This window comes from Colobus angolensis, unplaced genomic scaffold (assembly GCF_000951035.1).
Source record: "Colobus angolensis palliatus isolate OR3802 unplaced genomic scaffold, Cang.pa_1.0 Scaffold12, whole genome shotgun sequence".
Lineage (NCBI taxonomy): Eukaryota > Metazoa > Chordata > Mammalia > Primates > Cercopithecidae > Colobus > Colobus angolensis.
The window spans coordinates 15,637,247-15,659,449 of NW_012113141.1; the positions used below are offsets into that span (position 1 = coordinate 15,637,247).

General features: G+C 37.0%; 1 protein-coding gene across 1 annotated transcript in view; it reads left to right on the forward strand.

The window, feature by feature from the left end:
* The window catches only part of NRG3 (neuregulin 3), a 1,124,269-nt gene that overhangs the window by 477,714 nt on the left and 624,352 nt on the right, over nt 1-22,203 (forward strand). Inside the window, 1 exon segment of the mRNA XM_011929348.1 lies at nt 18,713-18,842. Within this exon segment, the coding sequence (XP_011784738.1) occupies nt 18,713-18,842 (130 nt within the window).

A 22,203-nucleotide genomic window follows, 5' to 3' on the forward strand; every position in this document is an offset into this window, starting at 1 on the left:
TCTTTCTTTCTTTCTTTTTTTTATTTGTTTGTTTGTTTGTTTTGTTTGACAGTCTTGCTCTGTCACCCAGGTTGGAATGCAGTGGTACAATCTTGGCTTACTGCAACTTCTGCCTCCTTGGTTCAAGCAATTCTCCTGCCTCAGCCTCCCAAGTAACTGGGATTACAGGTGCCCACCACCACGCCTGGCTAATTTTTGTATTTTTACTAGAGACGGACTTTTGCCATGTTGGCCAGGCTAAAGACCACCATTATCTTTCATACTTAAAATATTGAATGATTCACAAGCAGTATAATACTCCATTTGCAGTTATTTCTGCAAATGGAGAGATAAGAATTGGAAGTGAACAGATGGTTATAGATCTTGATTTTTGTTTTAATTGCTTTCCAAATATCACAGAGAATGAACCAATTTTCTCAATAATATTTGTTCTGAAACAATGGTCTGAGAGTCAAGTTTGTCAATAAGGCAAAGAGTTTTGGGGAGGTTCATGGGGGTTTTTCTTTTTTTTCTTCTCAAATGGTTTACAAAAGCATAACATGAAATTGACTGTTATTTATTTGCAGAATCTTAACTAATGAGCCACATTTGTCCCCTTTTACTTCTTACTAAATTGGAAACATAAAAAAAGGATTTATAGGAAACCAAGGTTAAAAGATAGGAACATAAAGTTTCACTCTTCCTCCCCGCTTCTGGCAACCACTAATTTATTTTCTGTCTCTGTGGATTTGCCTATTCTGGACATTTTCTATAAATGGTACTATGTAATATGTAGACTTATGCCTACTGTCTTTCACTGAGCATAATGCTTTCAAGGTTCACGCATACTGTAGCATGAATCAGTAGTGAATAATATTCCATTGTATAGATGTACCACTTTTTTTGTTTATTCATCACTTGGTGGACAATGGAGTTGCTTCCACTTTTTGGCTACTATGAGTAATATTTCTATAAAAACTTATAAACAAGTATGAAAATTTTGTTTTCAATTCTCCTATGTGAGGAGTGGAATTGCTTGGTCATATGGTAACTCTAACATCTTGAGGAATGATCAAACTTTTCTGCAGCAGCTGCATGGTTTTACTTTCCCCAGTATTGTATGACTGTTGCTATTTCTCCACATTCTTGCCAGTACTCATTATTGTGCATTCTAATGGGTGTGAGGTGATATTTCATTGTAGTTTTGACTTTACTTTACATATAAACTAACAATTTTGGACATATTTTTATGTGTTTGTTGGATGTATGTATACTTTGGAAAAATGCCTATTCAAATGGAAAGGAAAATTTTAAAGAACAGAAGATGTATGATAAAATTAATATTTACTGCATGTCTATAATGCATTGTGGCCTTTACTCATAAAAATAAATAATAAGTAATATTTTAATCATATTACATAAGTAAATTTGGATAAATTAAGAACTTGCTAAAGAAAATAGTTGGGTATGCTTAAGCCAAGAGTCAAATAAGATCCACGCACCTTCCCTTTGTCCCATGTAGATATCCTTCATGTACATTGATATGAAGATGTACGTCTTACAGAGATGAATAAGACAAACATGACTGAATAAAGCATAACGTGTGCCCCTCTCCTCTCTGGAAAAATGTAAAAACATAAAAAAAACTTTTATGGAATAATGCAGAAAAGGATCAATTCTCTTTCTGATATCAATATGATAGTCAAGTTGTAAGTAGTGCACTCGTGAGATCATCACCTTACTAGTGATTAATGGGGGCATCCCACACTTTATTGATCTAGTCTATGTAACAGCACATGAGAAATCCATGAACTACCCTATGGAGGGTTTATTTATCTTTTAAAATGCTATAACCACATCCAGTGTCTCTAAACAAGTGCTTAGAGGTTAGCAAGCATTATGAGTATATTAGCCACCTAGATACAACTCTCCCCTGCCTGGCACTTAGCAGAGTGTAGATTGGGTACATGACAGTCACACATGCCTTGTTGCTCCTGGGAGGCAGTCATGTGCCTTATTATCTGAACTATTTCCTCACTTTCCACCCCAGGAACTAATATAGTACTCAGCAGTCTTATAGTAGATACTCAATGATAGATTGTTAAATAAATGACTTTAATTGGCATCATGCAGAGATATTACAGAATTAGATATACAGCTGATACTCAATAAATATGTGCTTATTTAGTAAAGATGGGAAAGATGTGCTTGGTGCCAAACACTGTGAAAATCCCTCTACCACCCATTGTCTTTTTTTCTCATTTAGGCTTCATGAAACCCCGTGAATTATATGCTTTCATATATTCACCTTATTCATGTTCAGAATGCCAGCAAGTAGTAAAGTAGTCATGTAAACTCAGATCTGCAAAAGTACATTACGATGCATTAAGTTGTATATTCAGAACTCGGCACACTAAATTTCATCTGAGGCTAAAACACAGAGTCCCAATGTAATATCAAGAAACAAGCCTTTCCCACGTTTGCTTAAGATGACACTAACACTGTCATGAAGAAAATGAACAGGGGTGCATGCACGGGATGAGACTTCTTCAAAGAAGTGAAATGATTGATATATTGGGTACTTTATGTGAGAAGATTTGAAGAACAATGTAATTGGTTTATTATCTGATTGCATATCCCTAAGACCTGGATGTTTTCGAAATGATAAATGACTTAATGACTGAATATATTCTAGTTGTCTGTTTTAAACAAATGTGACATTTTAGGGGTTAATACTGCATTCTTGATTTCCTATATTTTTAGGCAGTAACTGTATTAGTCTCTTCTCACGCAGTTGTGAAGAAATACCTGAGACTGAGTAATTTAAAAAGAAAATAGATTTAATTGACTCATAGTTCCATATAGCTGGATAATCCTCAGGAAACTTACAATCATGGCAGAAGGCACCTCTTCACAGGGCGGCAGGAGAGAGAATGAGGGCCAGCAGAAGAAATGCCAGAGACTTATAAAACTATCAGATGTTGTGAGAACTCACTCACTTTCATGAGAACAGCATGGGGGAAGCTGCCTCCACGATTCCGTTACCTCCCACCAGATCCTTTCCACACGTGGAGATTATGGGGATTACAATTCAACATGAGATTTGGGGTGGGATACAGTCAAACCATATCAGTAACTTTCTCTTTTTTTAAAATTTTTAAAATTTCTATTTTTTTTAAGTTTGAACGTGTTGAGATTCAAATATCTTAAGCTTCCAAGTGCTCTTTTGACTTTTAATATATTTCTCGTGTCCCTTTTGGTCTTTTTGGTTCTTAACACTTTGGTTGCATGCTTGCATTTCCTCTCCTGCTTGTGTGCACTTCTCATGTGCCGTGTCTAGGAAGTTGTATCCTTTCCACCTGATTTAGCATTTCTTTATCTTCTGTTGTGCAGCTCTCAATATGTCATCTAGGTTGGGGCTGGAGATATAAGACAGCTAAAAGATATAGTCCTTTTACTTAAACAACTATCCATCTTTTAAAGTACTTTAATATAATTTTCATAACTTTTCCAGTCAGCCAGAGTGAATAATCTCTAAAGTGTCTTTGACAGTTGGCTTTATTTTTTGAGGAGGAAACTTCTCTTGATTGACTTTTTTTTGCAGCGTGGTTTGCAGGCAAGATACTAAGAATCTGGAGGTGGTGGCTGGGGCTAGTGTTAGAGTTAGCCCTGTTTTAATCTGAGTTTCTCAACCCATCCAAAGGAGAACACCATAGAAGTAAAAACATATATCCTATGCAAAGGCTGCATTAAGATATCTCTAGTTCCCACCTCAACCCACTCTCTAAGCCTCTAAGCCTTTCTTGTGTAAAATGCGGAGCCACCACACACCACTACTTACAAAAGTGCCCTCTCCATGAGCTCTACTAGAATATTTTTTTCTACTTCTGCCATGACACTTGACATAGTTAGCAAATGCATAAGCAGGGCTTCAAGCCAGGCGCTTGTGTTGCGATGCCTATCCCTTCTTTATGCCCCAGGCAGAGAAGAAAGTGCTTGGATTTCTGAATACTACAATAAAAGATTCAAATAAAAGCTAAGACTATTAAGGGGAAAAATAGGATTTTTAAGTAATTAAAGTGAGTGATATTGATCAAGTCAGTGTTTACACATTAATTCAAAGCCATAATGGAATGAAAAGAAAATTTGAAAGAGAAAGTAATAGAAATCCCCAGAGTCAAGCACTGTCTTTATTTTTGTAACCACCTACCTCACCCCAATGCCTGCTTTGCACAGTATTTTAGTGTGTGCTCAAAAAAATGGGTGTTGGGTGCTTGCTTTGGCAGCACATATACTAAAATGGGAACAATATAGAGAAAGTTGTCATGGCCCTGCACAAGGATGACATGCAAATTTGTGAAACGTTCCCTGTTTTTATGGTTAATGGGTACAAAAAAAAAATAGAAAGTTTAAGACCTATTATTTGATAGCACAGCAGGGTGACTATAGTCAATAATAACTTAATTGTACACTTTAAATAACTAAGAGTGTAATAGGATTGTTTGTAACACAAAGTATAAATATCCCATTTGCCATGATGTAATTATTATGCATTATAGACCTGAATCAAAGCATCTCAAGTACCCCTTAAATATATACACCTGCTATGTACCCCCCGAAATTAAAAATAAAAATATTTTTAATAATGGTGTTGGGTAGATGGGTTCCAAGATGAATGAACTACCAAAAAATGGTGCCTTCTAATTGCTCTTATGTTTATTATTCTGGAGTGATAAATAGAGTGTTTGGCAAGCAGAAGCTTGAATATATGTAACTTAAAAGAGTCCAAAACTCAGCCCGGTTGGAAATGCAGAATATTAAAGAGATTTCTTTATGGAGTTGGGCTTTTTTGGCTTTTCCCTGCCTTGCTATGGATGAAGTGTGAAATAATAAGACTGCTGTGTGGGCCCTCCATAGTTCAGTTTCTCTTCTGTAAAATGAAAATGATATTTATATTGTATTAATAGGTTTATTCCAAGCATTATTATTGCATGCTGACTTCTAAAGTTTCTCTTATCCCAAGGTTGCTGGTTTGAATTGTTAAAACTATAATTCCTAAGGACAGATTTATTTATTTTATATGTAGATATCTGTTTTATTTTTATAGATTTAGGGAGTACAAGTGCAGCTTTCTTACACTAATATTTTGCATAGTGGTAGAGTCTGGACTTTTAGTGTATTCATCACCCAAAAAACGATTTGGTAATCCAATAGATAGTTATTCAACCCTTACCTTCCTCCCATGTTCCCATCTTTTGTAGTCTCCATTGTATATTATTTACTGCTATATGTCCATGTGTATGTACCCTTTGTTTAGCTCCAGGTTATAAGTAAGAACATAAAGTATTTTACTCTGAGTTATTTTACTTAGGCTCATTGCCTCCAGTTCCTCTAATCTGTTCTATTGATCTATATCTATTTTTATACCAGTACCATGGTGTTTTGGTTACTAAGCCTTGAGAGTCCTAGATTTCATAAATCTTTTGCCACAAAAGATATGATTTCTTTTTTATGGCTGAGTAGTACTTTATGGTATATGGTATTTCTGGCGTGTGTATGTGTGTATATTATGTATGTGTGTGTGTGTATATATATATATGGAATATGGTATTTATGTTATATATGTGTGTATATGTATACACATACCGTATATATTATACATATGCACACACACACTCCATTAATAAATACTTAAGGTGATTCCAGATCTTTGCTATTGTGAATAGTACTGCCAAAAATATACAAGTACAGATATCTTTTTGATATAATGATTTCTTTCCCATCGGGTATATACTCAGTAGTGGGATTACTGGATCAAATGATAGTTCTATTTTTAGTTCTTGGATAAATCTCCATACTGTTTTCCATAAAGGTTGTACTAATTTACACTCCCATCAGCAACATATTAACATTCCCTTTTCTCCACATCCTCACAACATCTGTTGTTTTTTGACTTTTTAATATTAACCATACTGGCTGGTGTAAGATGGTATCTCACTGTGGTTTTAACTTGCATTTATCTGATGATTAATGATGTTGAGAATGTTTTTCAAATGTTTATTGGTTGCTTGTATGTTTTCTTTTAAAAAGTGTGTGTTTGCATGTTTTGCCCCCTTTTTAATGTAGTTATTTATTTTTCTTGTTGAGTTATTTGAGTTCCTTGTAGATTCCAGATATTAGCCCTTTGTCAGATGCATAGATTGCAAATATTTTCCCATTCTGTAGGTTGTCTGTTTACTGTGTTGATCATTTATTTTACTGTGTGGAAGATTTTTAGTTTAATTAACTCTCATATATATATATATATATATATATTTTTTTTTTTTTTTTTTTTTTCTTTTGAGATGGAGTCTTGCTCTGTCTCCCAGGCTGGAGTGCAGTGGTGTGATCTCAGCTCACTGCAACCTCCGCCTCCTGGATTCACGCCATTCTCCTGCCTCAGCCTCCCAAGTAGTTGGGACTACAGGTGCCCGCCACCATGCTTGGCTAATTTTTTTGTATTTTTAGTAGACATGAAATTTCACTGTGTTAGACAGGATGGTGTCAATCTCCTGACCTTGTGATCTGCCTGCCTCGGCCTATATATTTGTTTTTTTGATGTTTGCTTTTGAGGACTTGGTCATAATTTTTTTGCCTAGGCCAATGTTCAGTAAAGTCTTCCTAGGTTTTCTTCTAAAATTTTTACAGTTTCAAGTCTTACATTTAAGTCTTTAATTTCATCTTGAGTTAATTTTTGTATATGGTAAGAGATATGGGTATGGTTTCATTCGTCAGCATATGGTTATCCAATTTTTCGAGAACCATTTGTTGAACAGAGTGTTCTCTCCCCAGTATTCATTTTTGTTGACTTAGTCAAAGGTCAGTTGGTCACAGTTATGTGACTTTGTCAAATCTAGGGCTCTCAATGCTATAGTAATCAAAACAGTATGGTACTGGAATAAAAAATAAGCATATAGATAAATGTTACAGAATGAAGAACTGATAAATGATTTCAATACAATTTCAAGATACAAAATCAACATGGAAAAATCTGTGGCACTGCTAAACACCAATAATAATAATCGAGCTGAGAACCAAATCAAGAACTCAATCCCCTTTAAAATTGTTACCAAAAAAATACATTGGCATATATTTAATGAAGGAAGTGAAAGATCTCTACAAGGAAAACTACAAAACACTAATCATAGATGACATGAACACGTGGAAAATCACCCCATGCTCATGGATTTGAAGAATCAATATCATTAAAATGACTATACGGCCCAAAGCAATGTACATATTCAATGCCATTTCATTACATTACCTATTTCATTTTTCACAGGATTAGAAAGAAAAAATCCTAAAATTCATATGGAACCAAAAAAGGGCTTTAATAGTCAAAGCAATCCTAAGCAACTGGAACAAAGCTGGAGGCATCACATGCCTGACTTCAAATTATACTAAAGACAGATTTAGACCATGAAAGTAGACCTGATGTACAGCAGTACACTTCATTAATTGTACTGACTGTTAAGAAATTACAATAACTTGATTCTATGTGGTAAATAACCACTGCTCAAATCCCCCTGAAAATTGTCCACCTATGCCACCCTGGATGCCTGGGTTCCCAAACCTCCTCAGTGTTAATCCAGAAACAAGAATTAACATATAGCCCCAGAGGGACCTCCAGGACCCTGCTTCTCTCTTATGGCGGTACAGATTTATTCTGATTAGTCTTCTAATTTTCATATGACTTATTAAATATTTTGAACATCACATCCATACATACTTTCCAGTCAAGAAATTTGGATGTGGGAGAAAATTCTTTAATAAACAAACACATTAATTTTCATTTAAAAAACTGCTTTATTTTTTAAATGAACCCATGGAACCCATGAACATTAAAAAAAGAACAAAAAACCCTTGATTATTAGTCAGCTTCAGGTATGTTCACAGAAGTATAGATATGTTTTTCATCATTCATTTCCAAAAACATTATTACAGATTTGGAGCAACAAGATGCTGTTACCTTATCATTCTGAAGTTTTGTGTATGCCTATGATGTTGGTATAATCTTCATTGTTATAACCATTATGATACTTAGTCACAGAAAGGATGGATTAAGCATTTATTGTGTGTCAGGCTTTGTAATAAATTATGGTGATACAGAGATTGACTTGCTAGGTCCCTAAGTTCCCATAATCTAGTTTGAGAAGAGGATGGAGAACAAACATGTAAGCAGTGAAACTGCAATTCAGAATGATCGTCACAGTATTAGAGATGAATAGGAAGTGTGCCTGGAGCTCTGAATACTTTCAGCCACTTCTAACCTGAGGAGCTAGGGAAGACTTCAGTATGTGCTTACATTTCACATAAACCTGAAACAATTAGAAAATATTTGTTAGGCAGAGATATGTAGCTGTGTACAACGTAAAGGGAATAGCACATTTAAATTCATAGTCTAAAAGTGGCCGTATGTGTTCCAGTACTATTGGAGCTCAAGGAGTGTGAGAGACAGATTAGTAAGTGCAGTCCCAGGGAGCCTTCTCTGATGGCTTGTGTGGGGAATTGCTGAATAAGCTAGGAAGTGTTTGTTAATCTTGTGTAATGAAGACCCAATGGAGTTTTAGCCACAAGATGAAGAGAGCTCACGTGTGCTCTTGAGGTGGGTGTATTAACTCTTGAGTAAATAGTAGAAGCCAGTGTGAGGTACAGGGAGACCAGACAGGAGGCTGTTGCTATGTGTGAGAAACTTTTATCCACTAAAAGTTTCATATAAAGACACATTTGGGAAATAAAGATGTTGTAGAGAATGGAACACCATCCCCACCATGGATAGCATCCAGATTAATGCTGGAAATCAAATTTCAATTAGAAAATTGCTTAGGAAACATGTTGTCAGAAGAAGGAGAGCCATGTAATTCAAGTCTGTGATGGCATCTCTTTCAAGTTTCCCAATGCACCTGACTCAGAAGATAGAATCAGTCTGTTAGCTGAGGTCTCTCTGTGCTGGAGAAGCATGAAAAGAGTCCCACGAACATAGACTCAGTTCTCTTTGAAGTTTAAGATCCATCTACAAATGGCCATGTTCTTTTCTTAGCAGAAAGTATTGGGGTTTCTACGTACATGCTGCTCACTGCTTATGTGTAAGTAAGGTAAAATTTGAGCAAGTGGAAAATGACCCCACTGTAATCCAGATCATAATATTTCTAAATAAGCACACACAATAGTCAACCAACCTACTTCATGATTTTTTATGGAATGAGGCAGAGACAAGGCCACTGTACACCCATGAAAAAGTATAAGCATGCACTTCTGACCTATGTGAGGTAAGTGTTTGCTCCTTCTCTGTCAATAGCAAGCCCTACTACAGTCTTCCAGCATATTGGATTTTTAGGCCACTCGGTTAGCAATTGTCTTCACTTCTACATAGTATTCAACCCTTAATGTACTCCTGCTTTTCTTAGCCTATAGAGTAGTTCAAACTCCCAGGGAGACTGTTTTGTTAGAACGAATGAAGTCTCTATGGGTATACTGAAAATCTCATCTACAATAGATAAAAGTCCATAATTTAGGGTTAGTGTCAGGATATTCATTCAATAAGTATTTATTGAATAACTATTGGATAGCAGGTGATGAATTAGTTATTAGGAATACGTATACCCACATACATGCACAAACACACCCACACACATAGATATAAAACATGTTTGTATCTTCCAGAAGCATATGGTTTATGGAATAAACAAATGGAAATAATGAAGGTTATTATTTCTAGTAGCAAGTTTGAGAGTATCCCATAGGGTGAGTCTCATTTTTGTTAGACTTTGATAAATCATCTCAAAGGCTAGGCTTCCCAGACATGTGTGTTATCTGTGGCTCAAGACTATGAGTAGCAGTCATAGCTCTGATTGAAAGAATGAGAGCCAAAGAGCAGAAAGAGAGGGGTGTAGTTCTGTGACCTAAATGATGAAAAGTCCCCAGAGAAGAAAGCCTTTACTGGGCAACACTATAGAGAGTTTTGTAGAGAACAGAAATATCCAATGGGAATTTATTTTTGCTGAAGTTTTCTCTGTCTTATAGTATGTTCTCTGGATGAAATCTGTGGACAACTGTGGGATTGTTGGGGTAAAGATGGCAACCTGCAGAGCGAAGCATGTCAGAAGGCCTGCAGAGCGAAGCATGTCAGAAGGGACATTTGAACAATTGTGGCTTGTGTATTGAAAGTGGGGGGCAGTTATTATGTATGAGATGAGGAGTGAGAGACACAGAGGGCTTGGTAAGATTTTGGTCTTCATCGTAAGAGCCTAGATAAGCCATGACATGATTTTCTGAACAGCAGTGACCGATTGCTATGTTTTTTTTGTTGTTGTTTTTTGTTTTTTTTGCATATATTGTGGAAACAGATTTTATTGTAAATAATTCATTTTAGGGTGGCTAGCATGTGCACAGACAGGTCTGTAAGGAATATTCCAGTTAAGATGAGATGGAAAGAAGTGGTAGATTCCAAAGATATTTAGGAGTTAGAATCAAGAGTATTTGGTGATTGCACATGCAGGATCAAGAGAATGGCTACTAGGTTTCTGGCCTGGACAATGGGATCGGTGGTGTCACATTAACTGAGACTGGGATTGCTAAAGGAAGAGCAGGTTTGTTGAGGAAGAACAGGAGTTCCATTTTCTATAAGCAAATTCTGAGGTGCTTTTGGAAGGTCCATCAAGAGGGAAGAGATAGGCAGACTGGAATTCAGAGAAACCTGTGAGCTGGATGTGTAAAATCAAAGTTATTGGCATGTAAATAACAGAGAGGATCATCCATGCAGCTGGTTTTCAGAGTTTAGGGTTCATGAGAACGATCTGGAAAGTTTTCAAAAGCAACATCCAGGACCCACCTCCGGTGTTTCTGGTGCAGTAGGTCATGGATGGAGTCCATGCTTTACATTTCTAATATACTCACTCAGAGATGGTTCTGATGCTGCTAATTTGAGTACCACCTGGGAACAGCACTCACCTAGAGAATAAATAAATAAAAAAGAAAGAATGGAAATAAAAATGTGACCTATGGGAAACAGTATAACAGAGTCAGTCAAGCTGCATTGGTTTGTGTTCAGAAGCTCCCAGGTAAGAGCCATGAACCCTTGGGTCAATGAAGCAAACAAAGTAAGTAAAGACTCAATCTCTCTATTTGTAAAAATAATAGTAATAATAATACAAATAGCACAAATTCATAGTGTTGTTTTAAGGTCAAAAAAGACAGCTAAAGGAAAACACTTAGCATGATATTAAGTATATGCTTGGGGTTATTTGAAAGCCAGTCTTTAAGTAATCCAGCATTTAAATATAGATTAGATGATACTAAGTTGGTGAAAGTCAAAGGTCAAGAGGAAAATGAAGACTATGTGATAACATGGATTCCAAGGAAAGAAGGGTTTTCACAAAGGCAAGAGTGGTTATGAGTGTCAGTTGTTTCTGAGAATTTCAACGAGATACCAAAAAAACAACAACAAAACAAACAAACAAACAAAAACCACTATTGGATTTAGAGATAGCTAGTAACATAAAATAGGCCGTTTCAGGAAAGCGATGTGGGGTGCAGAGATAGTGTCTATGAAGCACATAGCACAGAGCCTAGCGTACACCAAGGGCTCCAATGATGGTAGATGCTATTATTATTATCATAGTGCAAAGCAGTTTGTAATATGCATGTGTTCGCATGCTGGGTAAAGGAAATACATTCAGTTGAGCATAAACTCTGCAGTTCCCAAAGAAATGCATTTCCATTGAACAAGCTATGTCCCATTCAGGTTTAAACAGCTGAAACAGTTTTTAAAAGCAGGATTTCAAACTGCAACGTGGCAGATATGTCATACAACTTTAACAAGGGCCCTTTCTATATTTGCTGCAAGAATTAACCGCTCTGGGATACATCAAGAACTGTCAGTTCTCATAGTAGCCCCACGAATCAATTGAACTTTTAAAATCCTCGCCATATACTCCCCATTTCTCCCATGCCAGCAAAGTGAACAATTGTCTGATCTTTGGCAGCAGGCAGAAAGCTATCTTTGCCTCTTGCCAGCTGAGAAATGGTTTGTTTCCCTTTCAAACACCACTGCATTCTTCTTGCAATTTCCCTTTACCATTAAATATTTTATAACTCAGTCTCATGCCAGTGTGCCTTCCTGGGTGCCTGATAAATGACAGATTCTACAGAAAATTTTAATATATGGCAGCAGGTTTCATTTACAGTATTCCTACAGAAGAGGCTGCCAGAGTCAACAACCATATTTAAATGGCTTCTGGCTTATAAAGGTAGTTTGCTAATCCCAAAAGCTTTTAGATTGCATTGCCAGATTCTTACCTTTTCTTAGAGAATCGTCATATCATGAACTCTATGGGAGAGGAAAAAAAACACCTGCTTGAGGAATGTGACTTTTTTTGTTTGTTTGTTTAAAAATAAATCTTACATAGCCTTACATTTCAATTTTTTTTCTTTAAGAGGAATGAGTTGTGTACATGGGGTTTAAATGCTTTATAGACAAGAAAAAAAAAAACTGCGCTAGAACCAACTTATTCATCATCATCTTCATCTTCTTTATCTTTATCTTCTTCATCCTCTTCATCTTCCTCATCTTTCTCCTCTTCCTTCTTTTCCTTGCTTTTTTCAGCCTTGACAACTCCCTTTTTTGCTGCATCAGGCTTTCCTTTAGCTCGATATGCAGCAGTATCCCTTTCGTATTTTTCGTTCAGCTTCGCAGCCTTCTTTTCATAAGGCTGCTTGTCACCTGCACCTGAAAATTGCACTAAAAATTGAGGCCGCTGCACTTCCGCGGACATAAGAAACGAGCTCCTGGAACTCAAGGTCAGCCGGGGTTGGGTTCCTATTGCTGCACTCGTGGCCCGCCCGAAACCGCTACAAAGTAGTGGCGCGTCCGACTGCCCAACTCTAGTGGATAAAGAGGAAATCTGACATTTTTAAGCCAGGAGTGTGAAGAGTTTATTTAGGATCTAATCTGAGTCTCAATGTTTTTCTGTTTTTGTGTTTTTTTGTTTTGTTTTGTTTTTGTTTGTTTGTTTTTTGTGGCGGGGAGTGGGGGGTGACCTTGCTTTTCCCATCCAGGATTCCTTTTCCTGTGCCAGTTCAATCACACATATTCAAGCCCAGCTCCAATGCCAACACTTTAAGAAACCCTCAGAGATAACTGTAGCCTGAATTAAGCTCTCCCTTCCTTTGACTATCTCATGCAATTATTAACTGTAATAACCAATTTAGTACTCTTGTTCCTGCAACAAAATATGTGTTCCCACAGTGTGCTGCATTGTGCCGGCAACACAGAAACCTCCGTAAGTAATATTCAGGTTGAATTCAGTACTTAAGGGGGAACCCAGTCATCGTTTTAATTCATTAATAAATTAACTTTAATTGCAAAATCTGCGGGGATTTCTGTCTTCCAACCCAACATTTTCTTCCCTTTTTGCCTTTAATGAATTAACCACCACCACCTCTCACTGTGCATTTAATTACTGTACTGATTACTTACTATGTATGCTACATGATGTGGAAAGAATAGAAAACTTAAAAGCAAAGCACTCTCCCTGACCTCCCTGGGGATAGAGACCGAAACATATAAAAAAAATAAGAAAACACATAAACTATATATAACAAGTGCCAGATGAGTGATCCAGATAATTGCACAGTTCCTGTGGCCCCAAGTGATGGGGTACTATTTCTAATGTCAGCAGTAGTACTTCCTTAAACTCATCTCTAGACCTTGGTCACGGTGCTTGGAAAACCCTTTCTCAGCGCAATCTCTGCTCATCTTAATCCTAACACTCCTTTATTCTTCCTGTCCCTCGTTTCTGGAGAATCCTTTCCAATTGTTTTGCTTTGTTTTCTCCTCCTTTGTCCTCCATGCTGCTGAGCTGAATTTTCCCTCCTTTAATGAAATTCTGTGCTCTTTCCCTAAGGTGTTTTGGAGCCCTTCTTGTATCCTAACTTAATTCGCTTCCCAGATATTTTTAAAATAGAGTTTTTGTTCACCATAACACTTTTTTTTTTTTTTTTTTTTTTTTTTTTCTGTTTTGAGACAGGGTCTCACTCAGCCCTGCCTCAAACAGGCTGGGGTACAGTGACACAATACTAGTTCACTGCAACCTCGACCTCCTGGGCTCAGGTGATCCTCCCACCTCAGCCTTCTGAGTAGCTGGGGTCACAGGCATGTGCCACCATGCCCGACTAATTTATTATTATTATCATTTGTATAGATGAGGTCCCCCTATGTTGTCCTGGCTGGTCACAGACTCCTGGGTTCAAGTGATCCTCCCACCTTGGTCCCTATAGTTCTGAGATACAGATGTGAGCCTGAGTGCCTGGCCTCTGATACCACTTTTTAACACCAACAAGTAGAAAAATGCTATATAAAAAGTTGTCCTCTTTTTTAAGACAGAGTTTCCCTCTTGTTGCCCGGGCTGGAGTACAATGGTGCAATCTCGGCCCACTGCAACCTCCACCTCATGGGTTCAAGTGATTCTCCTGCCTCAGCCTCGAAGGAGATGGGAATACAGGCACCTGCCATCATGCCTGGCTAATTTTTAGTAGAGACAGGGTTTCACCATGTTGGCCAGGCTGGTCTGGAACTCCTGACCTCAGGTCATCCACCCGCCTTGGCCTCCCAAAGTGCTATGATTATGAGTGTGAGCCACCACGCCCGACCAAAGTTTCTATCTATGTAATACTATATAGATAAATACCTATTCTGTGCCTCTGTGTCAAGCCTTCCATAAGCCCGTGGATTAAAGATGTGAAGACTTCTCTGCTCCATGGAAGCAAGCTCATGGTCCAGTCATATGGGAGCTTCAGAAGCTGATGAATGTGGAGAGAATGACTAATGATAGCAAGGCCCACTCTGGAATAAGGGAACTTAAAGAAAGCCTTGAAATACAAATTGGAATTCACAGGAACATTAGGCCCCTCCTGCTTACTTACAGGAATCTTCATCCATATAATTGTTTTGAAGGCAATAGCTCTATAACAAATTATTTACCAAATTACATTCCTAGAAACAGGAGTTTGATTAAGTACATGCCAAAATAGTACCATATAGTATAGCCAGCTTAGTGGACTGTCTTAAAAGTGGCGTAGCTTTAAAAAATATAAACAAGCTTCCAAAAGTGTTGAATTTGCTCACAGATGAGAGTTTTATATCTGATTACAAAGATACACCAAGGTTGTTTAGGGTCATAACTTTCATAGTTTGGCATTAGATCTTATCCACGTTCTCATTCTCACAAATGTTCCATGTTCGTTCTTCAGAATAAAACACTCAGCTGGATATGTTAGAGCACACTATGCCACCTTAGGGCACAGAAAGAAAATAAAGAATTGCACTTTATAGTTTTTTTTTGGCTCTTTCTTATTTATGTTGTATTTTATGTGCTTTGTAGTATATCTTATGTGTTGAAAATTAAATAGATGTATGAATGCATACATGCACTTTAATCAGATGTACCAATATAGGAGAATATCATCCAAAATTATTAGCATCTCTTTATTAGGCTTTGTTTGGTTGTAAGTAATAGAAAACCTGAATAAGAGTGACTTAGACATAGTATGCTTATTATTCATTCAACAAAGATCTAGGTAGGTGGTCTTAGAGTTAACATAGCAACCTAGTGATTTTATTAAGGGTCCAGAATTTGCCTATATTTCCATACACATCTTTTGCATGACTTTCAAGAATAAAATTTCGCCTGATGATGAATTACACTTACCCTACCCAAAGCCTCTGTGATTTCAGGTAATAATACTATATAGATAACATATAGTAAAATGCTTAGGTACATTCTAAGGTCTCAAATGTATTGATAATTACAGTTATTTACTTAAAGAATGATCATACCCAATGTTTTATTGTTTATTATATTGTCACTTAATAATTATGATAATGATGTTTTCTTTGAATTCAGTAAAGACATTGTGAAGGTTAAGCATGAGTATTTTAAATTAATTTGGGGATTCTTTAAGCTGTGGAAATGGAAAGCCTCAGTACATGTTAAGCCTGATATCTGAGCTTTCCCACCCCAGACTTTTGCAGAGCCATTTACTTGGGTCTCTGATCCTCTGTAATGTGCTGATAGATGATAACATGATGGAGAAATCGGTTGGTAGAATGGGGCGGTAACCACTAGAGACAGCAGTTGTCAGATGGAAATTAATTGATTGTAATTGCTTTGCCATTGTATTGCACTTGAAGTCTGTAGCTTGTTAAAACCACTGATTATAAAATAAGGATCTCACTTTCTATGCTGTAGATTATGTTAATGAAAAGCTGTTCTTAGAAGCATGATCAGTGAATATCAATAAATGGATAATAAGAAATTAAAGGAAAAGTTAACTAACTGATCATGAGTTAATATACTTCAGCAGCCAGAGTAGCAGTCAACTGTGCACAGTTTCATATTGAATTTTTTGCTCAGAGCTCTTGAATTTTAAATATTTCCCATAGAGAGATTGATTCTGTGTGACTGTTTATCACATACTGTCTTGAATAACAGATCTTTATTGTAGAGAATCTCCTGCAAGATGGAAAATGTGTGTGTTTTGCAGAGCCTTTATTTTGTGCCAAAGTATTAACAAGCAGATATTTTGAAGTAGAAAACATAAGTTCCCATTGCAACATCAATAGTGGTTTATTTCAGTGCTCATGGAATATGAGTAACATATGTGTGAGGGTCTGTGTGAATCTGAAGGCCTTGCTTTTGCAGTCTTTATCAATATTACAAAAAGAATACTAAAATGATAACATAAATGTTAAATTATATTTCACTTTTTGCTGTACAAAATGCATTAAATTTCATAAAATTGTAATGAGGTTTTTAATTATAGCTTTCATTTATAGCATTTAATTATTGATGTTCGAGAGATCAGATATTTTGAAGATATTTTTATGAGCACCAATTCTTATCAAGCCTCCATGCCAGCCCTCAAAGACGTTACAGAGGAAAAGAACAGATAAAACAAAGAAAGGATTACTTGCAGTTTTGAATGCAGTGAGGAAAGTGGTAAGAGGCACTGGGAGGCACAAGATGAGATCATCTAAGTTCTGAGGATTTCTGGGTGTCCTCAACAAAGAATGAAGGTCTGGGAAGAAGGAGCAGTGTGACAGTTCTTGGTATTTTGAGAAAATAGAGTGATAGTTGAAAATTAAGTTGCATAAAGTTTTAGAATGCAAGAAGAGACCATCAGACAGATAAACATATAGATGGCCCATGCCCTGGTTTGCCCTACTATGGATTTTAAAGTTATTCCCACAGGAGAGCCCCATGAGGATTTTTAGATGTGGGAGAGACAGGGGTGAGTTTCCTTTTAAAACGATCACTCACCATCAGTTGTGACGATAATCAGGGAAGAAGCTCATTGTGACCTTCATTTACTGTCTTAGTTCATTTTCTGTTGCTTAGCTGAATACCTGAAGCTGGGTAAATTACAAAGAAAATAAATTTATTTCTTACAGTTTTGTAGGCTGAGAAGTCCAAGGTCAAGGTGCTGCATCTGCTGAGGGCATTCTTGCTGGTGAGGACTCTCTGCAAGCCCTGAGGCAGTGCAGGGCATCGCATGGATGGGGGCAAGAGAATGTCAGATCAGTCCTTCTTTCTCTTCTTAAACAGCCAACAGTTCCATCAGGGGGGCCTCACCGTGATGACTTTATCTATTCCTAATTACCTCCCAAAGGCCCCATCTTCAAATATCATCAACATAAAAATTTGAGGATTAAGTGTCCAACACATGGAATTTAGGAGACACATTCAAACAAGGGCGATTAATAAGCTGGTGTAATATCCTGTGCTGTTGAATATTATTATTAATCTAAATATCTGTAAAGGAAATTAAAAGCTTAAGCGCTGAATAATTTTTTCTTCTTTGACTTTTTAAGTATATTTTTTGTTGAATGTTACGGTGGAATTGGTGCTAATAGTTGCTTAAAACTGTAATTAGAATAATGTCTACATGTGGTAATAGAGTCTGTATCTTGTAGATAGCATATATTTATGGTTAGTCTCATATTTGGGATGCAGATATTGATGTATAACTTAATTTGAAAATGTATGTAATTATGATTTTAAAAATGCATGTTTAAGATAATGCTAAAAAATGACAATAATTGGTCCTGTTAAATATTTACCAGAAACATTCTTCATATTTGAGAATCTGGTTCAGAATTTAGAACATTTGCATTTTAATTACATAATAAAAGGAGAAAGTAAAAGAATAATTGGCTTAGCTATTAGCCAATTATAGCTGTAACTAAAAAAAAATCCCCCAAACTGACATTGGATTCCACAGAATAGTCACAATATACATTGATCAGATGTTTAATTATATTAGGCAGCAATAAAGGGAAGGGAATGTTGTTTCAATCCTTCATACAACATGTTTGTTAAAACTAAAATTGATGAGGGTGGATTTGGGGTGTTTGACTCAGGATCATTGAGCTTTTAGTGTTTACGTGTCCTCAAATGGGGCTTCTCCAGAGTGACTCCAATAGTTAAAATTTAGTGGAGAAATAAGACAATTGAATACAGTGGTTACAGCCAGCTGCATTTGGTCAGTACCATGGAGGGTTGGAGCTGTCTGTCTAGAGTCCCGGAGGTCACAGCCCATGAGAAGGCCTCCATACAGAGATCCAGGGCCAGTGACAGGAGTTGTTGGTGTCAGAATGTACTGCTGACAGCATTTCCCTCTGTGCTTTCCCTGACAGATACGACGACATATTCCACAGAGCGATCCGAGCACTTCAAACCCTGCCGAGACAAGGACCTTGCATACTGTCTCAACGATGGCGAGTGCTTTGTGATCGAAACCCTGACCGGATCCCATAAACACTGTCGGTAAGCCACTGAGGACACTGGTGGAAAGGGCAGGCCCTCTGTAAGGCCTGGGGGTGGAGGGTGCTGGCAGCATCTGTAATGTGTCATGTCCGGGATACACACAGTCCCACCGTTTGAATAGCAGAATTGGGAGTTTTAATTTGGAAAGGGCAAGGCTGTTGTCTCTTTAACAGCTGAAGAAGACAAAACGGAAACAAAGTAGTCACTGTTTAAGTTTTACCTGACCAAGCAAATGAAGATTTACCTTTAGATCTGCAAAGTTAATGGAAATAATTATTTACATACTTTAGAAGAGTATATTTATGATGTGGAACTTAGGCATATATCCTAGTACTCAGAAATAATCTGTTCTTGAGAACCTGCTGACTGTGGCAGGAGAAGCAAACTGCTCATCTAAGATCTAGAATCTCAGTGTTTATTTGTGAACCAACCCCAGAGACTTTAACTGTGTCCAGAGAAAACTGCATTTTATTTTGTTTCTGCCCTCCTTTATTAATTTCAATACTTTCTCTTAACACCTCTGATGAAACACTCTCCAGCAAGAAGTTGTAAATGAAATAGCAGTCCTGTTATAGTCTAAGTAGAGAACTACTTGGGGAAAACTCCCAGTAGAGATCAGGAAGGTGTTCAATTGGTTTTTAGAGACATAAGGTTGTGTAACTGCTAAAAGAAAAAACAAGGGGGGATAAAGAGTGCACTTACAGACACTGCAGCTTTAAGACTCCATAGAAGAATCAAATTAACATCTGAAAAATATTTCTTACCAAGTTTTCACTTCAAGTATTACCCTGGTAATTTGTTTTTCTTTGCAATTGTATATGCATCAGTGATCATATATATCCACACCCCTTTTCTTCTCTTTATTTGCTCTTCTCATATGACACAGTTATTAAATTAATTATTTGGAATCATAAGGCATGGAAAATTATGACTTTTTTCTATTACTGTTATAAAACTCGATTCCCATGTTGTTTCACTAAGATGATGTAGAGAAATGTATCGTATAGTTACAAACTTAGAACATGCCATGCCTGCAGAAGCTGCCTGGATCCAAGAGCCAGGTTTAGTCCATAGGGAAGATGTATTGCCACACTGAGCAATGGCACAGGTTTGGAAGAACAGATACATGATATGGTAGGAGAGCTCTGTGAAAGTTACCATATGTCCTGTGTCAGGACAAATAGAACTGTGACCTTTCCTCACCCCTGACATGTGGTGTTCATATATGACTTTGGCAGAGCCACTGCATTTACCCGAGTTGCAAAATTTGCACCCTATTCCTATGCTCTGCAAACCTGGGTTGGGGAAGAAGGGGAGTGGGGATTGTTCCTCTCCACACTCCTCCTCTCTCATATTTTTTTGTGACTGTGCACGTATGGACACGAAGCACACAAGTGTTATTAAGACCTTAAGGGAAAATCTAGGAATGAACTACTCCTTCAAAGTGTGATGTGCATGCAAGCCCTTTTAGCTCCTCAACCATGTTACAGTTACCTTGATCAATCTAATGAGATTATCATTTGGAAGTGGGCAATGCAATCAATTATGTTTGAATTTGTAATCAATTGAAGAAGAGATGAATCGGAAGCATTGGCTAAAGCAGTAGCTTTCTTTGATGGTGTTTTCCCCGGAGGAAGAATTGGATCAGGTCCCACCACAGTATGCAGGCTGAGATGATTCATCTTTTCCAAAACTGAGACTATCGGGAGAACAAAGTAATTCTTCTTTTTCGTCGTTTGACCATGCTGTCTATTTCAGTACTTCATGAGTGTGTTAATTTGCTAGGACTGCTGGAACATTGTGCTACAGACTGGGTGGCTTCACTATGGAAATTTAGTTTCTCACAGTCCCCGAGGTCAGAAGTCCAACATAAAGGTGTCAGCAGTTTATTCCTTTTGAGGCCTCTCTCCTTGGCTTATAGATGGTCAAGGAGATGTATCTTATCATGTTTCCTCTGTAGGTGTTTGTGTTCGGAGTTGATTCCTTTTCAGGCCTCTCTCCTTGGCCTGTAGATGGTCAAGGAGATGTATCTTCTCATCATGTTTCCTCTGTAGGTGTGTGTGTTCCAAATTTCCTCTAAGGACGTCAGCCATATTAGATTGGAGCACATCCTCATGACCCTATTTTAACTTCATTACTTCTGTAAAGACCTTTCTCCAAACATGATCACATTCTGAGGAACCGGAGTTTACTTCATGTAGGGATTTTAATTTTTGTAGATAAATTCAGTCCATAACAATGAATCTCATGTCCATCAAAGAAAAATCCTTTGCTTTTATGCATATGCATGTACATCTCTAATTTTTGTAACACACATAAGCAGATATATATATATAGTTTGAATGAAATGATGTACATATTTAATAATTTTGGCCTTCTGTCTTCATATTTCTTGCATATTTCAGTACAGACAGCCTGTTATTTAACACAGACTCACAACATAGCTAATCATGACAAAAGACTAGCCTAAGACAAAATTGGAGCTCGAGTAGGTTAATAGATGCCTATAAATCTCCTACTAGTGTGTATGAATAAATCACACATCACATGTGCCTACTATTCATCTCTCAAGCTTTGCTGCAAATAAAAGGCTTGCATTTGTTCCTGCATCAGCCACTTCTAAAAATTCCAACGTAGTTATTAATAATGTGCCATTCTGTACAGCACTCTATTTAAGTAGTATGTTTCAGTCATTATCCTATTCAACAAATGTTTACTGAGCACCTCCTATCGCGAAGATACTGTTGAATAAATACAGAAATGAATTTAAAAATTAAATGGCACAGTGCTTCATAATGTGGAGTAAGAAAAATACTTCATCATTAGGAAATTTTAAAAAGCAAAATACTTCAGAGTGACTGACATACTACAAGGAGTATCTTTATGACATAGTAGTTACTGGATTTTGTTTCAAGTTAGATAAGATGCCATTTAATAGATCTGAGCAGCAGTATAAAGGCTTGTGTGTGACCCTAGCTTTTTCAATAGTTTATTTTTATATGTCTCAAAAGATTAGACATTTAAATCTGAAAGAAATTAAAATTCTATTTCTTGGATTAAAAAATTTGTAATCCTATAATAAACTGCATCAAGTAGTTTTCTATGTTGTGAAAATAGACCATGCTCCGACACATTTCTGTTTTCTTCTCAAGGAACAATAGGTACACAATTACCAAACTATTTGTGATAGAAATCCTGAAAGTACATGCTCAAAAAAAACAATAATAATCCCAGAAAAGGGAGGTGTTGAAAGGGGGGGACACATTTGTTTCTGTGTAATTTTGTTATTCCAATTCTTCAAGAAACATTTGTGGTACCAGTACTTAGAAATTATAAAGCGATTTAATTAAAAAAACAAACA